General features: G+C 37.0%; 2 protein-coding genes across 4 annotated transcripts; one reads left to right on the top strand and one right to left on the bottom strand.

Annotated features, from left to right (window-relative positions):
• Positions 1-1327: 1327 nt before the first annotated feature.
• Positions 1328-1864, top strand: LOC140857957 (probable ethylene response sensor 1). Its single transcript, XM_073257368.1, has one exon. It carries the CDS (start codon positions 1328-1330, stop codon positions 1862-1864), a length of 537 nt encoding a protein of 178 aa, XP_073113469.1.
• Positions 1865-3141: 1277 nt separating this feature from the next.
• LOC105045137 (probable ethylene response sensor 1) lies at positions 3142-16596 on the bottom strand. Of its 3 annotated transcripts, XM_019850861.3 has the most exons (7): positions 16362-16579; positions 10314-10412; positions 9178-10136; positions 4500-4868; positions 4162-4422; positions 3778-3905; positions 3142-3598 (listed from the first exon to the last, which is right to left on the bottom strand). In XM_019850861.3, the coding sequence occupies exons 3-7, from the start codon at positions 10081-10083 to the stop codon at positions 3409-3411; spliced, it is 1854 nt and encodes a 617-aa protein (XP_019706420.2). In that variant the 5' UTR covers positions 10084-10136; positions 10314-10412; positions 16362-16579; the 3' UTR covers positions 3142-3408. The 3 variants fall into 3 exon arrangements, with proteins under 3 accessions (XP_019706420.2, XP_010921594.2, XP_010921595.2); XM_010923292.4 differs by lacking the exon at positions 10314-10412 and having other exon boundaries at positions 16362-16596; XM_010923293.4 differs by lacking the exon at positions 10314-10412 and having other exon boundaries at positions 9178-10124.
• Between the last annotated feature and the right edge of the window lie 2959 nt (positions 16597-19555).

Genomic DNA, 19555 nt, shown 5'->3' with positions numbered 1-19555 from the left:
TTTTTTGAAGAAAACGGAGAAAGTAAGGTGCTTCCACCATAGATTAATATATTAATATTAGTTAAATAAGATAAGGATGGATATGCACGTCCTATAGACGTACGTGGACTCATCTGTTCATGGGAGAAATAAGATCCCATGCAAAACAACTCGATCGATCTCCTATGACCTGAAGACCGTTAACAAGATACAGACTTTGCTGAAAATATAATAGGACTGAAAATAAACTGCTAAAATCCTTACAGACATTTACAGGACCTGCCAAAGCTTTGTACACTTCTCCCGCTATTCACGCATCAACAATTCACCAAGCCTGCTGCACCTGTTTTCGAATCGCCATTATGGTTTTCATGGAATATTAAGGATATTAATTCTTACCTGTGGAAACTGGAGAAGTAGGCAGGTTTGCTGGTTGAAGCTGCCTCCTTATAATTGTCACTGCATAGTTTTGAGCATGTACCGTCCAGTCTGAAAATAAGGTTGCGATCCGGTTGCTGACTACCCAATGTGAAAAAAGTTACAAATTTAAAAATCCGGCTATTCCTTTCTTTCCAGCTATACCAAAAATCCAGCACTAAGACAGCATCCCAAGCTTGAGACCATTCTGAATCACCTATCTTAGGTCTCCAAATATGCCAGAGGTCATAAATACTACCAGAAAGATTTGTCAGCAGCAAGGTAAACCTATCCAAGATTACAAAACTTCCTTTCCTAGATCCAAGATTTGTCGGAATATGCTTCCAAGTTGAAATACTCCAGAAGCCCACTGCTATAACAGCGTCCCAGGCCTTAGTTACTTGATGGTTTCTAATTTTTGGTCTCCAAATGTGCCAGAGCTTGTAAATACTTTCAGGTAACGGCTGAAAGTTAAAATTGTCGATGAATTTAGACCTAATTTTCCGAGAGAAAACACAACCTAGCATTATATGGTCTAATTTTCTGGATAATTATAACACGAGGGACATGAAGGGGGGCCTTGAACTCCTCTTTTTTGCAGGTTATCAGCTGTAAGTACCTTATTTTGATAGCATAACCAGCAAAAAATTTTTACTTTTTCCGGTAAGGGTGTTTTCCAAACGATTCTGCTGAAGAAGGAAATTTTACCACCATGCATCATGAAGAGATAGCACCTCTTGACTGAGAAGAAACCAGAGGTGTGCCATTTCCACAACCTTTTATCTTTCTGCATCCCAATTTGAAGATGATTCTTCATCATTTGTAAAGACTGGAGTTCACTTGCTGCTGCTGAGCTTAGGGGCTGTCTAAATAGTGCAGCTCAATTAGTTCACTTGCTGCTTCATCCTCGAATTTTGTTGTCTCTGTAGGAATGCAAGGGGAAGCTAGTAATTGCAGTGGTTGCTGGAAGATGGAGGGTTGTGACTGCTTTGAGCCACAATGGCCTGCTGAAGAACTTCTAATTAAATATCAATACATATCAGATTTCTTCATAGCCCTTGCTTATTTCTCTATTCCACTTGAGCTCATTTATTTTGTGAAGAAGTCTTCCTTCTTTCCATATAGAAGGATTCTGGTTCAGTTTGGTCCATTTATTGTCCTTTGTGGAGCAAGCCATCTCATAAACTTGTGGACGTTCACAGTTTACTCAAAAACTGTTGCCATTGTTACGACTGTTGCGAAAATTTCAACTGCTGCCGTGTCCTGTGCAACAGCTCTAATGCTTGTTCGTATCATTCCTGATTTGCTGAGTGTAAAGACAAGAGAGTTGTTTTTGAAGAGCAAAGCTGAAGAACTGGATAGAGAAATGGGCTTGATACGGACACAGGAAGAAACAGGAAGACATGTTAGAATGCTTACGCATGAAATCAGAAGCACACTTGATAGACATCCGAGACCTTTATATTAAACAAGAAACAAATGAGTACTAAGAAAATCAAAACCAAAATACGTCAGTTGAGAGCTTGAGGGAGGTGACCTAAGGATCCATGAGAGATTTTTCTTGGCATCAACATTTTTTTTTAAAAGCTCCAACATTCTTTTCCTTCTTCCTTTCTTGCTTAAAGTCTTTTTTTATTTACTCTCCTTTTTTTACTTGTTCTTATTTTAGTTGCCTTTCTTTACTTGCTTTGGTTTAGTTGAATTCCTACTCTAGACCCAATCACTGGAAATACACCGGATCCAAAGGCAGCTGAAGCTGTCTAGGCTGAGAGAAATGATGCTCGACAGGGAAGGTATAGCCTATTTTTATGACATATACAAATCTTAGAACCTACAAACATGATTTCTTTTTGAATGACTCCAAATGTGTTTAAAAACTATGAAATATAACCCTATAAACTTTTCTGAAAAAATAAAAAGAATACAAACAACCAAATAAATGGACAAGCACACGGCACATTTCAAAACTAGAGTTGGCCTGGGAAGCTGACTCCTCCTCTGGATTGGTGCATTCAACCACAAGATCGATCTCGAAGTTGACTCCGAAAAGCCAACTACCAGGGAGGTCTCCAAGCCGCTCGCGTACACCATTATACGATTCTCCTCGGAATCGCCATTTGGATCAGCCATCCATATTTACAAATCTCTAGACATAATCTTTGATCGAAAATGGAGCGTTCTCCATGGAAAGAAAAGAAGACAAAAGATAGAGCTAGAGATGAAGAGAAGAGCCAAGACAATGATGCGTGTTTCATATTTGCTTGTTGACGGAATTATGTGCGTCTATGTTTGCTGGTATCTGGTATTGCTGTTTTCCGTTGTTTGCCATCCATAAGCTGGTTAATGTTGTATTGATTCATTTAGTCACGTCGCCGTAGAAAGCAGCAATTGGAAACAAGGGAGAGAGCTGTTTTGCTGAGAGCTTTTCCTGAATCTTCAAGATAACTTCGCTTTGGAGATGGTGAACCCATTAGTCCCAGCCAATCGATATCCCACGGATGCAATGGCGGAAATCCCAAATCGTTCAATCAGTCAGCACAAAGAATGACTGATGGAGTCAAGTTCCCATGCACCTTTCCCCAAAGTTTACATAAACGTACACCAATTTGCAATAAAAAGTTCATCATCTTAGCAGACTTCAATCAAGCAGATATATGGAGGTAGTACATAATGCTTAATGACTGGGGGAGTCAACTTCCAAAGCACTTTTCCTTACAAATAAAGTTTATATCAAAATGCACCAAATTTCACTTAAACGTTCAAATATATTATAGCAAGCTTCAATCAAGCCGATAGAAGGATGTTAATATACAGTGCTTCAAATAATAGATACTACCATCAAGTCAGTGTTGGAACCAGCATTTCTACAGTACTACCTTTACTATTGCAAGAGCTGCTCAATTCTCATTTGTGCAACAAAATGTGCTAGCTGAAAGCATCAGAATCATGGATTTCCACATATCACATTGAATTTTATCAAAATTGGTATTGCTAACCAGACATTCAAACCATCTATACACTTTTTTGGTATCGAGCCAGTCCTTTCTCGTCTTTATGACTTGGCCTTGCTTTAGGCACAACTTGTTGCTGAAAACCAATTGGATTTTCACACGTCCCAAGCTTCACGATGAACGTGGCTGTACAACCCTTACCAGCACCTTCACTTTCAAGCCAGATGTGTCCTTCCATAAGACTCACAAATCTGAGAGAACCATTTGGATAAGCAATCACAGGACTCAAAGATACTAGGCTTTTGCACGCTAGTTATAGGTATGATCACTATCTATGAGCCTACAGAAAATTAAACCAAGAAAATGCATGCATTTACTGCAATTTTGATTTCTAGCAACAAATGGAAGCTGGGTTTCATGTGGCTTATACCTCTTGCAAATGGCAAGCCCAAGTCCACTGCCGCTATATCCTTGGTTTTTTCCACTTTGAGCCTGTGCAAATTTGGTAAATAAATGTGCTTTGTCTTGGGGACTGATTCCGCAACCAGTATCCTTAACCTGCAGTATAAAAGATAACAACTTGATTTTAAGAATTTGTTATTGCAAGTAGCTCATATACCAAAAATGTCTATCGAGATGAAGATGCAGTAATTATGCATATATAATATCCTGCATAAACATGAGCTTCGCAGTTAATCCATGCAACAAGATGAATGATAGCTCATAAGATCCATAATAATTTTCCAGAATGTTCCATATTACAGTGGAAACTTTTGATCTCTAGAGGTTCATGGAGTACGGGATATATATTAACCTGAACTTTCAGGTAAAAATGCCGATCACTGGGAACCGGACAGAAGTCAGGAATGTCCCTCAAATATTCTGGCTTGGCAACTGAAGCTGTAAGTGAAATGCGGCCCTCCTTTGTAAATTTAACAGCATTACCAGCAATATTTAAAATAGTCTGCATGAGCCGCTTTTCATCACCAATGGCACACAATGGCAAGTCTGGCGCCAACATCACTGACACTGACAATTTCTTCACAGCTGCAATTGGCTTTATCAAATTCATGACCTACAATTTAATTCATTAAGTAATCAATCGAAGAGACAAGCATATCCTACAAGATACACAGCAAAACTGGCAATTACCTCTCTAAAAACTGCATGAAGATTGAAAGGTCCAATCTCTAACTCAAGGCTTCCATCCTCGAGTTTAGACAGATCTAAAACATCATTGATAAGCGTAGCTAGAAGGTTGCTGCTCTTCAATATGGTTTCTACCATCAATCGTTGTTCAGGAGTGAGCTCAGTTTCGAGAAGCAGGGAAGAAAGAGCAATAATTGCATGCATTGGAGTCCGCATTTCATGGTTCATGACAGCTAGAAAATCATTGCGAGCACGTATGGCCATTTCTGCCTCCCGCCGAGCCAAATCTAAGGCAATATTTTGTTCCATGAGTAAATCACGTGCCCGCATAGATTCTTCCAGAATAGCAGCATGTGAAAGTGCTACCGCTACCTGAATAAAGAAAATTGTACTTAAGATCTTTCCTCATTAAAGGAATCAAACCTTATAGGCGTTCATGCTTGTATGAAACAAACATTGTTAATGACTAAGAAGGAAGACAAATATTTTCTATTACTTGAAAATTGGTTGAAACTCTTTGAAATGGTAAAGGTGATGTCCATTAACTTTCTACTTCACTGAGTTTACCTGGCCCACATAACAAATTTCAAGATTTCAGTCAGACCATTTGGACAAAACATTGGGAAATTACCTATAAGATATGAAGAATCAAGAGATGTTTGGAAAAAAATATCTACATTCAAAATCAGTGACTGACCATTCAAATTTAAAATCAAACTAGTTGAAGATGAATTTCACTACCAAAAAAAAAAAGACTAGAAACCAAAATTCATGTATTTTGATGATATTTAATCTAATCATAAAGTCGGTAGAAAAATGAACAATTCCAATAGTATGATACTATTCCTTACCATGATCTTACCACCAATAGTTTCCTTTGCTAGTTTCCTGAGTGTCGGGAGGGGACCAAGACAGAATGGGATCTGGACGAGATGGGACATTATCTGTCTCAAGTGTCGGGAGATGGTGCATCCCATTCCACAGACAAACCCGAGACAGCCCCATCCAACGAGATTTGAATCTTTGCATTCAATATTCATTTAGGGATCAATTAGGTGCTTGAAGTCCATAATTAGGTTTAAGGTAGCTTTATTTTCTTTCAAAGATTTCATCTCCTAAGTATATTTTCAGGTTTGCTTCTCACACTGTACTTCCAAGGCGTCATAAATGTAGAACTACGAGTGACAATTCCTAGGCTTCGCAAATGGTGGTCTCATCTATTATCATACTGGTAGGCAACCTTCTCTTTAACTTTAATATCAACATCATATAAAACTCTGATTAAACACAGGATTTCAAACCATAATTCAAAGCTATTATGCAATAAGTTTCCAATTTATGATCTTTTGATTGCTAGTTCAATCTGAATCAAATCATGGATCCTAGAAAATTCCAACAGCCTGTCACTTTAGTTACTTTTTAAGAATCATTGAAGCCCCTACATTACTTAGATGGTCTTTCATCCCTCATTTGCTCATATCCCTAAAATTTAAACTCTCTTTCAAAAATCCATGTTGCATTATGATAAGGTAAGAAATTCTGGTACCCGTTGAAAACAGAGTACTCTTTGGTTGTCCTGCATCACAACTATACGAGGTAACAAAAGAAGTTGCAAAGGATCCCAAAGGAAAGTCACAAGAAATGGTTTCCTTCAAGAACATCATTTCTACTTTATCCAATATTCTACCAACTCATCACTGGCTGAATACCATGGCAACCTTCCAATCTTGACGTAAAGAATCCCATTATGCTTACCCAATGAGTCAAGGTACATGCCTTTTTTTTTACCAACCAAGAAAGGCTTCTACCACTGTGTGTTTGGAAATCTTACAATAAAACCCCTTAAGATAGCCAATAATTTGCCCCCATTACAATCTTCAAGAACACTGCCATAACTTAATGGACCCTTATTAAAAGAGATCTCATCAAAATTCCCCTTCCTCCAAGTGTCAACGGACTTTAAACTACCAAATGTACCTTGTCATATAGAAAACGAAAAGAAAATAAAATATAATAAACAAATACCCTCTATATCCTATGATGTATATCATATGGACGCTTCATCATCAAAATACATTCTTTGTATCTTTTTGAGGTACGGTCACCTACTATCAATTGGTATTGCTTATTTTATAGTATCAGATATGTTAAAATTCATATTTGTACATTGTAACACATTTAGACATGCAAAAACTATAGGGCCAAACATTTTAAAACTTGATAATTCTAGGTAGGCAATTATATATCAAGGTCATAGTTCACACCTTCTCACAATGGTCTAAAGAAAACAAATGCAACTTATCAATCTAGTGAACGAACTTCCATAACACAAATAGCCTTTCAGCATTGCAGCCCACCCATTAGCATTTAGAATTTGGAAGAAGGGAGGGGGCCGGTGGGGGGTGGTGGTGGCAAAGTATATCACTCTCCCCATTCAAATGTCTTTTGCATAAACATCATTTCATAACATCAATAACCTTAGAGCCAATTGAATAAAGATAATATTTGCATTTTGCTCATCCACCTATACTGATAATATTTATCCACTCCCTTTTCCTCACCTCCTTTTTCCTTTAATATTCATGATAACTACTTTATCACTACCCAAAAACTAGCTTATGTAATTCATACTTGGAATGAAGATAACCAATTGACTCTCAAGCATGGAATTCCATACCGGCACGAACCGACAGGTACACCCCATATCGAGCCGAACCGACGAAGAATCGGGATGGTTCGATCGAAGAAAACAGTACACCGCAGGAGGAAGAGGGAAAGAGAGAGAGAGATAGATGAGGAGAGGGAGAGAGAGAGAGAGCACAACACCGTCAGATGCCAGCGGTGGCTTGCTATAGCCAACGGTGGCTTGCTATAACCGTCAGAGGGCCGCAGAAGCCTCCGCGGCTCAGTATCGCCCGATAGAACATTTAAAAAAACGAGAAAGAGAGAGGGGGGACGATCGTATTGAAGGAAGGAGTGGATGACGGAGGAGCTGTCGGAGGCGTTAGATGGCCGCCGTGGCCACCAAGCAATGAAAAATGCGTGGACGGAACTATGGCCTTGGAACAGGGGCGGCCGCCCCTATTTATTTGTCAGTTTTTTTTTAAAAGATCGATGAATAGTGAAGTTGGCAATTCGATTTGCCAACTTCCCTTTTTAAGAATTTTTTTAAAAAAATTAAAAATAATGAAGTCAGCAATGGGTTTGATGGCTTCATTCAGTAATGATTTGCCGACTTCACTTAACTGAAGCAGACAAACTCATTGCTGACTTCAGCATAATCTATGTTATTAAAAAAAAATCGTGAAACAAGGAGATCGCCCCAGTTTCATGTCTACGGCACTACAGGCATCGAGTGCGTCAACCGACGGCCATGGCATGGCTCCGGCTAGCCTCTCCAACAACTTCCCCTCTCTCTTTTTCTTTCTCCCCCCTCTGTCTATCTCTCTCTCTCTCTTCCTCCTCCTAGTTCGAATCTTTGGCTCGACGTCGGTTCGCACCGATCCGATCCGATACGGATCCATACAGCCGATCGACCGACATGGGTTCCAATATCAAGTCCATGAACCTTGCTCTCAAGTCTCAATTGCTATCAAACATCACATGAAGATTTATTAAATAATTCTATAAGTTTCTATTTTGTGTGCAACAACCATCCAACCAAACAACTTTATGGTAATTATACTCAACACCTAAATACAAATGCCAGGTAATATTTAAAAGGTCTTACACAAATAAGATATAATGCAGATGGCGTCAATTGCATTAAATATAGTTTGTTTTGAAAGAAGGGGTGGAATATCTCAAGATATTACCCATTTCTTGATGCTGCCCCTTAAGAGAATGGCACCTTCTTAGGAAACTAGAGAAATTTTGATATGCTTTTGTGCTCCTTGGGTACATGGAATATTATATGCATGCACACAAGGTGCAAAGATTTGAGAAATATGGAAGGGGAGCTAAGGATCTTTCTTATTTGAAGAGAGAAATGAAGCTAACTATATGTAACTTTATCATGTATTACTTAAGGACAGCATGAATGTATGTATTGTATTCATATCTATGGGACATTTCAAAAGTAATTGAGCCAGGTCGATAATTTCCACATTGGAAGAAGGTGCCTTGCAGATTCCTGTTTTCATTAATTCAACTACCAAAGCAGTCATGCAAAAGGATTCAATCCATGTGCAACTAAAAATCTAGCTGATACAGTAAACTAGAAGAAACTCTGCATGCTTTCAAGATCCTGATGAACTAGTAGCAAACTATTATATGTTGATCACATGCTATGCAGGTGGTGAAGAGGCAGGCAGAGATGTTAAAAAGGTAGAGATGCAACTCAAGTGTTCAAGTCATAATTAGCAGTGAATAGATATAGAAGAATTCAATCAGCCTGGGCATCTCTAATCTCAAATTAAGATAGCAGGATTTAGTAGTGATTAGAGACAGCAGAATTTACTCAGCCCAGGCATCTCTAATTTCAAACTAAGATGCATAAAATTTCAAAGATAATCATCGCGCAATGAGAAGACTAAACTACATTTGATGAAGACCGGATGCATTTCTGCTTTTAGTAGTAAAAGATGGACACAAATCATGGCAGCCTATTGCTCACTGCTATGAAGATTTACCCATAAAACCAACAAGGATTCATAAAAGAATGCCAAAGTAGGATAAAAACCTGATCAGCAACCACCTCAACAAGCTCCAGTTCATGAATGTGCCATTTTCTTGCACTATCTGATGGGAGCATCAAAACCATCACAGCATAACTTTTTGCAGAAAGCTCTGGCCAATCATTAATTTGGAAATTTGAAAGATGCAAAAGAGGAACTCTCACTGCAGCCACCTCTGGTGGGACATATCTTCCTGCAAGAGGCCGAATCCTTGCCAGTGGGCATGCGTGTGGAATTATTATTGCATGACTGCTACTAAACACTTGATTGACTATAGAATGATTAATTGGTACAGTTGACCCAACTGTAATCTGGTGCCGCAGGGTATGAGAAAGCTGAAGACTTGAACCACTACGTGATGGCATCCAGAGTGCACATTCCTCCAAACCCAAAGTCCTCCCCAACTCCACAAGGGTAGTCTTTAATATAGTATGTCTATCAAGTGTGCTTCTGATTTCATGCGTAAGCATTCTAACATGTCTTCCTGTTTCTTCCTGTGTCCGTATCAAGCCCATTTCTCTATCCAGTTCTTCAGCTTTACTCTTCAAAAACAACTCTCTTGTCTTTACACTCAGCAAATCAGGAATGATATGAACAAGCATTAGAGCTGTTGCACAGGACACAGCGGCAGTTGAAATTTTTGCAACAGTCATAACAATGGCAACAGTTTTTGAGTGAACTGTGAAAGTCCACAAGTTTATGAGATGGGTTGCTCCACAAAGGATGATAAATGCACCAAACTGAACCAGAACCCATCTATATGGAAAGAAGGAAGACTTCTTCACAAAATAAATGAGCTCAAGTGGAATAGAGAAATAAGCAAGGGCTATGAAGAAATCTGATATGTATTGATATTTAATTAGAAGTTCTTCAGCAGGCCATTGTGGCTCAAAGCAGTCACAACCCTCCATCTTCCAGCAACCACTGCAATTACTATCTTGCCCTTACATTCCTACAGAGACAACTATAGTTCAAGATTTAAGTCAATATGGAGCATATGGATGAAGTTTGGTAACTGAATGGTACAGAATATTTGTTAAATTCAACAAGCACAGGCCAAACAGGAAAACAAATGCACTTCAAGCACCAGCATGAACACAAATAAAATTTACTGAAAAATTGAATATTAAAGTCTGCATACCAATTTATAATAATAGGCAGAAGCAAGGGGGACTAGTAAAGCGGTACACTTCCAACCACAGGAGTACAATCCATCATAAAGGAAGCAGCAAGATGGCAACTGCACTGACTAGTAGTCAATTTAAACATATTTTACACAGAAGGAGACCAGAATGATTAAATTAAAGTCTATTTATAAATTCATAGACATATGTTTGCATTCTCTGAAGTTAGAATTTATAGTCAGCACTAACGAAGAATACAAGTGTGGCAAAAGTAGGGGCATAGACAAAATAAAATGTATTATAATTACTGCATTGCTGTTAAGAAGTGGGGTCATGGTCAAAGCAGCAGACTAAGCACTATGCATCCTTGAGGTCCTCCAATGTGGCAAAAGTAGGCTATTTTATCATCACGCAGACATAATAAAATGAATTAAAATTACTGCACTGCTCTTAAGAAATGTGGCCCCATTTGAAGTACCAGCCTGAGCACTACATGACCTTTTCCCACCTAGGTGGCCACTCTGAGACAACTATGTAAAATTGTAAATAAATATTTATCTCCTTTCAACACCCATTTAATGGCAAGTGTAAACCCCTCCCAAGCCCTAAAGTTAGACTGGGAAAAAAAAAAGGCACACACTTTAATATTAGCTGAACATGTCATCATTATGGAATTCATGCCCCTAATAATCATTTTATGAATCAATGCCAGAATGAACAGCACCTGCCAACCGTGTCAAAATGTTCAGATTCAAGTAGGGGTTTTTTTTCAATGTTCCAATTTTCCCGAATTACCCAAAACAGAATGTATGATAGTTGGCTTCCTTTGAGTCTACCTAATGGACCTATTGGGTTATTAGGGACATTTACCGAAAACTAAAGTACAATTATATAGGAAAGGAAGGACCGAAGCAGCAAATTGTAGAATATTAGCAATCCCCCACCTCAAAAAACAAAACAAAAAAACTCACTCCCCCTATATCTATCAAGTTAAATTAAAAGGGAAAATCAATCAGTGCAATCATAATTTCTTAACCCGTAGAGGCACTGAGCCTCCTCGCACCTCTTCAATCCCCCCCAATCCCATAAAAGGACTGTGCCTCTCGAGTTGCACTGCTTGACTTGACTTGTTGGTTTCAAGTCCGTGCAAGATAATTTGGATGAGGATTTGCTTGTTTCAATCCACTTGTAATTAGGTTGGTTTTAAGGGGTTTTCAATCAATCCTATAATCTAAACCAAATAAATCCAACTTAAGCTAGCCAATTAATAGGCAGAATCTCCCATGCCATAAGGGAGGAGCAGCTTTTAACTTTGAATTCCACCTACCACCCTACAAGTATAATTACTAGATTCAACTCAACTCAACTAAGCATTAATGCCAAACTAGTTGGGGTTAGCTACATATATCTTTTTCCTCCATGTTGCTTGCTTTAGGGCCATACCTTCTGAGAGATGTTAGGATATAAGTCCTTCATTTCTACTTCATCCCATGTAAGTTTCAGTCTGTTTTGACTCCTCTTTCCTTCTATATGTATTAAATCACTCCTTCACACTAGCGCCTAGTGCATCCCTTGGTCTATGTTGTATATGTCCAAACCATCTAAATCGTACCTCTCAATTTGTCCTCAATCGGAGCTGCCTCCACCTTTTATGAATGACTTAATTTCTTATTCTATATTTTACAACACATCCATCCCAATATTCTTATTTCAGCCACACTCATCTATTATTACTAAGTACAACTACCAGACTCTTAATAATATAATGTTGATTAGTTGCATTGTTATAAATATATTTCTATTTTAAAATTTAAAAACATTTATATTTTTTGTTATTGACATTCTTATTCTCCTAAAATCAAAATATTTTCCATTGACAAATTCTGCAACTAAAGCATGTAGAAAAATTAGAGCAAGATCAAACGTAGAGATCAGGAAGTATCCATGTTACAAAATGTCACATGGTTGAAGCACTTGAGAAATTTGTATAGCATATTTGCATACGCATATCTATATACAAAACAACATATTTAGTTTAGATTGCAGTGACCCTTGAGCATGTTTGGCCATATAAGTATCGCACATATAGTTTGCATATGATGTTTAACTTTATATAATGTCTTCTCTCAGGATTATATATAAATGTCAGCAAGTAATAGCTACTATAAGGGAAACAGTGTTTATTGTCAGATTTGCTGGTTTCTTGCCAGCGATGGCAGACGAGAGGGGTTAAAACTTCCTGTTCCTCTTCTTTTCTTCCTTTCCTACTTTTGTTTGGAGCCAAACAGGTGATCAAAGTCTTTCCAATAATTCTAGACTTCGACTTATTGATAGGAAGCTAAAGAAATCCCATGAAACCATGTGCAACTGCAGACAGCATTTGGTACCCTGTTGCTACAGTCCACTTGAGAGTAGGTGGGGAGGAAAATAAAGGAGCGGTGGTTTTTGGATAGTACAACATAAAAGATGCTATTAAGTAGCACCTCAAGCCTTCTTCTTATGTTAACCTTTCTGATTCATACTCTGGAGCCCTTGTCGCTGATAAATCATGTCCTAGTTGGTTTTGGACTTAGGGGCAACCGGGCATATGACTCAACATCGAGAGGGCTTTTTTGCTAATGTCCATCCTATTGCCAAGAAAGCCATAAGATTTACATGGGCAACGACACTTCTGAGGACGTGTTAAGAGTTGGTTTTTATCAATTTTAGATGCAAACTTTGATTCTTCCTGGCACATTACTCTCCTAGCATAAAGAGGAATTTAGTTTTGTTTTTAGACTTTGTCTTGTAGGGATGGTTTTGACATCAGAGTTAGCGATTCCAGAGTTGCATTAAGACAAAAAAAAAAATTGTTGCACGGGTAGTCTTTATTTACTTGGACTTGAAAATTTATGTCAATCAAATTGTTCATTTTCTTGTACATTATTATCTGTGAATGATTCTTCTATAATTTATGAATCTTAGCATGCTAGGCTAGGTCATATTAGGAGGAGGGAGGAGGTTTGAAGGGTGGCTAAAGATGAAAAGGTTGGCAAAGGATGGATTTCTAGGATCCTTAAAATAAATAGAATCACCCACCTGGAATATTGCATCTCTGGAAAAGCCACTGAAAACCATTTACTGAAGCTTATAGATCTGGCAAATTATTTAATCTCGTTCATTCAGATATTTGTGGATCTATGAATGTGCAAGATAGAGGAGGTTATCTTTATTTTATCACATTCATGGATGATCTTTTGTAGTTTGGATCTGCCTATCTCATTTTTCACAAGTCTGAGGCTTTAGAGTATTTCAAAAAGTTTAGAGCTGAAGCTGAAGCTGAAAATCAAATTGAGTCAAAAAATTTAAAATTTAAGGACTGATCGAAGACATGAATACACTTCAAGTCTATTTAAGAAATTTTGTGGGCATATAGAGAGAGGTTAATTTACCCTATACACCACAAGAAAATGGCGTTGGTTAGAGAAGAAGGTGTGCTTTATTGGATATGGTGAGATCTATAATGTCACATGCTAACTTGTCTCTAAAATTTTGGAGATGAGCTTTTTATTATTGTTTACATATGAACAGACTTCCTTCTGACTTTGTACCTAAGATACCCTATAAATTATGGACTGGATATCAACCAGAGTTAGCTAACCTGCACCCTTGGGATCTGCTGCTCATGTTCTTATTCCCTCAGCTCATAGATCACAACAAGATTTCAAAACATTAGAATGCACCTTCATTAGGCATCCTTGTTTTCCAATGTGTTCAAAAGGTTATGTGTTGTTTTATAAGTAAATGGAGTTATTTTTGACTTTAAGTACAGAAATGTTGATTTCATTGAGAAGAAATTTCCTAATAGAAAGAAGCCTAAAATGACCATCAAACTTTTTGACTTGCCAAATGATTCTAATGCCAATGAGAATCTAATATTAGTTGTGGATGACAATGAGCATGTTCTACTATAAAATCAATCACTTAGGCAAAGTGCTCTAGAAGATATTTTGAGTTTGTACTCACATAGCTAACAATGATGATGAACCTAAATTATTTTTTGAGGCTTTGAATTCTCCAAATTCAAAAGACTGGATTATTGCCGCAACTGGTTAGATTAGCTCCATGATGAGAAATAAGGTTTGGGAACTTATCAATTTACCCTTTTTAAAAAACATGTATATAATACATAGATTTTAAAAATAAAGAGAGATGATAAGAAAACAGACAAGTTTAAAGCAAGATTAGTCGCAAAACATTTCACATAAATTGAGGGCACATATTTTGACAAAACTTTCTTTCTTGTAACCAGATTTTCTTCTATTTGAATGACCTTGTTTATTGTTTACACCTGGAATTAAGTTGATTCAAATGGATGTTAAAACCATGTTTCTTAATGAATATTTGGATCAAAAAAAATATATATTGTACAGCCCCAAGGTTATGAAGTGAAAGGACAAGAAGAAAATGCTTGTAAACTTTTGAAATCTATCTATAGTTTAAAACAACCCTCTACATAGCAGTACATGAAATTTCATCATGTGATTACCTCTTCTGGTTTTCGTATGAATTTTACAGATCACTGTATTTACTTAAGTAGTCAAAGAGTAGTTTCCACATCCTGTCTTTGTATATTCATGATGTCCTTTTAGGGGAGAGGATCAAATTTCTTTGAGTCAAAATAATGACTTTCTTTAAACTTGAAATAACGAACATGTGTGAGGCAATTTTGCTTGGGGTGTGAAAATAATCTGAAATCAATTAAAAAATTACTTGGATTATCTCAAGACAATTACATTGAAAAGATAATAAATCATAAACTAGGTGGGAAGATTAATCCCTATTCCTGTCATTGTGCGAGGAGAGCTAGTTTTTTAGGTAACTCTTTATGCCTTTATTCACTCTTCACTCTCTTGCAAAACAATATTTGGTGACACTAATTTGGTGTGTAATATCAAAGCAATGTGAGATGCACTAGGTCACATACTGGGAAAGCAGTCATTGTCAAGGTGAAACAAGGTTAGTGCGAGAGGAACATCCCCTGGCCTTTAAGCCATAATGATATGGTCATGCACGTGCACTAGATATCTTATCACCACAAGGGTACATGTTTGATCATGCTTTGCAAATTCTTTGCTAGAAAAAGTAAAGTTTTGTTTTTTTCTGATAGTAGTTTCAAAAATATATATATATACATATTATAAGCAAGTAGTGCACACGTGGACAGGGTTTTACGGCTCTGAGCATAATGTTCGTGTGGTATTGGAGCTGACTCGTTCTGGTGTAGAGAACATGCAAGTCCTGGGCAGGCTTGGTAAGGACAGGGTGTTGCATGCTGGTCGGATGGACATTTGGAATGCTTCTCTTTTCTGAGAAGAGCAGCTTCTATTAGTCTCACCCCTCAGGCTATTGATATAAAACATGATCCTTGTGCTTGAATATCCAAGAATATTGTTTATGCCAAATAGATCGTGCTGTCGATCATGTGGGAGATGTTGGGATAATGATCAGCAAAAATCACCTATTTGGCATGTCCTTATCCTAATTTTATCCCAATCTACCTAATTCTTATCTCCCATTGACACACTATCTTCACATCTACATAATGAGATAACAACCTAGAGTGGTCACACACTAGGACGAGTAACGGGCTTCCATCTCCGGCCTCGGATCGCGAGGAGCGTATAGCATCCTTTTCCTGCACGGTAGAGGAGATAGCGAGAGTAGTGCTCGCTCTTCCCCCTCGCCTATAGTGAATGGCGAAACGTGATGGCGATCTCCAGGTCCCTTCCGCTCCCTATCTCTTAGATTCCCTATCCCAAATTCCAAAGTTGTTCCCAATACCCATCCCACCCATGCATCAAAGCTACCACAAAAAACCACAAAAATAAACAAATAAACGACAAAATGATCCAAACTTTTTGATCCAAGGGAGACCACGAATCCATGTTTTTAGCTCAAGAAAAACGTCATAAAGAAGCGGAATCATAAGTCAATTAGTCAAATCAAACGCGAAAATGAGGAAGACATGAACTCCAAAAGTTCTAATACCAGCAAAAATAAGGATCAAACAGTGAGTGACTTACCTAAATTCGAGGATGAAGCTAAGAAACCAATCCGAGGCGATGGAGGAGCGATTCGGTCTCGACCATGGCGGTGCCGTGGGAGCAGACCCTCGTCGTCTTCACGCGACTCGCTTGGACCAGTGACAAAGAAGAGCAAAGGGAGAGGGAGCCGTCGGAAATCTTTTCGGATCTCTTGGCTCACGAGGTCCGAAAGCGAGAGAGATCCGCTCCGCGTTACTGGCTGAGACTGGCCACTGGAGCGAATAATGAGAAACATCGAATAGAGACGGAGGGGTGGTTTGGTGTGTGACGCAAGCACTGACGTAAGAAGTGGGAAAAGCCAGAAGCTACGTGGAATCTTGACATTGCATTGAGACGTGGCATTCTGTGATTTGCTCTCCTCCGCGAATGAGTTTGTGGCCAGCAGCTTCAGTTCCTCCGAATTCTTGGAGGGGTCGAGACTCGGAAGGGACGTGACGTGGTTGCTTTTTTTTTTTTTTTTTTTTTTTTTTTTTTTTTTTCTTTTGGTTAAAACGTGACATGGTTACTATTTTGTGACGTTGACTCCTGGCGGAGCAATTAGACTATTTTTAATGAGCTGGTGGTTGGAAGTCTTAAGAATTTTGGCTTTACAAGTTGTTTTATAAGTCCTCATGCGAGAGTCCGAGTTTTATCATGCAGTTTCCTTGTGGTCCAGACTGTATTTAGTGGATGATTGGTTGACATAAATATAGTTGAAAAAAAGTGTTAATGCAACAATTTTTTGGACTTGTTTTAGTGTTTTCATTGACATATCGTAAGCATACATCATTGAAGAATGCTTTGCATTTGAGACGTTGCTTTTACAATAAGGATAAGCAAATCCAGCTGGAGAGTCATGGGATACACCTTAGTTGTGAGAAAATGTTACGTCCGAAGGATTTCTAAGACATCATATCACACCCTTTATTTAATTTGGCATTTTGAAGCAAAGAGTCTAGTGGTGGATTTGGATGAACTATGGTTGTGTTTGGAGTGCCAAATAGTTAACCAGAGGTAAATAAAACAAACCAATTGCCCGAAATCAATCCGATAAACTTGGGAAGCAGGTAAAATCATAAAATTTGCAAAAGGGATAGAGCATGGTTCTAAAAGAATGGTATGCAAATATTTCTAGATTTTCTCTAATTTACCATATTTAGCATCCCATTAAACATGCTTGTATTATATGGTGAAATGAAAGAATCAGAAACACAATAAATACTCTCTTTTTCCTTGCACAAGCCCATCATTCATGTAAAAATAATTTTATCTAATATATTACTATGCAACAATCATGATCGATATACATAATTTTAATATTTAAAATATATTTTGCCAGCGAGATTGAAATAGATATGCTTGAATTTATCTACATAACATTTTACAAAAGATTTAATGCATATCTAGATGCCCACAATACGCTACAAAATAAAAGAATCTAAACCTCAAAAAATCTTTTTCAATTCTCCACATAAGCTTTCATACAAAAACAAATATATCTAGAGATGGCAAAATTGATCCGACCCGATGAGTATACACCCTATCCGAACCCAATCAAATCCGAAAAATAGGATTTGACCGGTTTGGATTCGGATTTGGATAAAATCCGAAAACTATAGTACGGATATGGTAGGATATGGTAGTGCTATTTCTATCCGAATCCGATCCGAACCTATGGATATGGTAATACCGAACCCATATCCGAATATATATTATATATATATATATATACACAACACACACACATATATATATACATATACATATAGATATATACATATACATAAATATATATATATATATACATATATATACACACACACACATATACACACACACATATATATGATCTCTCTCTCTTTCTCTCTCTCTCTCTCTCTCTATATATATATATATATAATTATATATATGTATGTATGTATATGTACGCATGTATGTATGTGTGTGTGTTAGAAGTGTGTATGGGCGTATGTATGTATGTATTTATATATTTGATTTATCTTTATATATAAATCTTAAATTTATAGTTAATGTCATAATTATATTAATTTCATCAATTATCGAATTATATTTGTATATTTTTTTCTTCATTCTCATTATCTTTTAGTATCTCAAACTTCTTTTTACTAAATATACCAATTGACTGAGTTAGATCATTATTTAGAGGATGATGTGTTGCCTTGGTCCGATGATTTTGATATTTTGGTATGGTGGAAGCAAAATGGATTAAAATATCCTACATTACAAACTATTGCTAGAGATATACTTGCTATTTCTGTATCCACAGTTGCTTCTGAATCTTCTTTTAATACAAGTGGCAGACTTGTGAGTCCTCATCGAAGCCGACTCCATGCAAAAACAATTGAGGCATTGATGTGTGCTCAAAATTGATTATTAGTTTTTAAAAAAAAGATATATTAAATTTAACATTGTTTATTATTTTGTGTACTTTTCACTATATTAATATGTTTATCTTATTTTGAATCATTGATAGATGGATCATTCGCTACAAATACTTATGATGATGATGGTCATTTGGATTGTTCAGGTAATAATATTTTTACTTTATAATTATTTTTCTTACTTTGTTATATATATTTACTTAATTATATATTAATTTTTTAATTACTTGTTACAGAGCCTACTATTTGTCTTGAATGATTTGTGGAGTTGCAGTCATTTCATGAAATTATTTGGAAGTTTGGTATTCAAGTTCACTACTTTTTTAGCGTTATACTAAATTTTCATGGATGAAATAATGAACTTAATGGTTATGTTAGATTTTGAATGGTAGTTCTATTTCAATATTGATTTATGTAAATTTGGACTTATAAATTATATTCTATGTTGAATTGATAATTTTATTTTGATTAATAATATGCAGAAATTTATTTTGATTGTTTATATGTTCTATGTTTAAATGTAATTCTATTTTTATGTTTGATTTCTATAAATTTGGACTCATAAATTATATTTTATATGAAATTGGTAATTCTATTTTTGATTGATAATATGCATAAAATTATTTTACTTTTTTTTGAGTATAGAATGGACGGGTATGGATTGGGTATAGGGCGGGTATGAGTTGAGTATGAGAAAATGGGTTACCCACGGGTATTCCCGAACCCGTTGGGTATGGAGATGGGTATCTCTTTTCTTACCCGATTGGGTATCGGATAGGGTTTGGGTATAGA

This window comes from Elaeis guineensis, chromosome 5 (genome assembly GCF_000442705.2).
Source record: "Elaeis guineensis isolate ETL-2024a chromosome 5, EG11, whole genome shotgun sequence".
Classification (NCBI taxonomy): Eukaryota; Viridiplantae; Streptophyta; class Magnoliopsida; order Arecales; family Arecaceae; genus Elaeis; species Elaeis guineensis.
This window is presented reverse-complemented; position numbering and strand designations above follow the sequence as displayed.

Coding starts and splice junctions, on each gene's coding strand:
- LOC140857957 (XM_073257368.1), top strand. CDS start 1,328: ATGCAAGGGGAAGCTAGTAATTGCAGTGGTTGCTGGAAGATGGAGGGT.
- LOC105045137 (XM_010923292.4), bottom strand. CDS start 10,083: ATGGAGGGTTGTGACTGCTTTGAGCCACAATGGCCTGCTGAAGAACTT. Junction 4,423..4,499: donor TTCATGCAGTTTTTAGAGAG/GTAATTGCCAGT, acceptor ATTAAATTGTAG/GTCATGAATTTGATAAAGCC. Junction 3,599..3,777: donor GGGCTTGCCATTTGCAAGAG/GTATAAGCCACA, acceptor TGGTTCTCTCAG/ATTTGTGAGTCTTATGGAAG.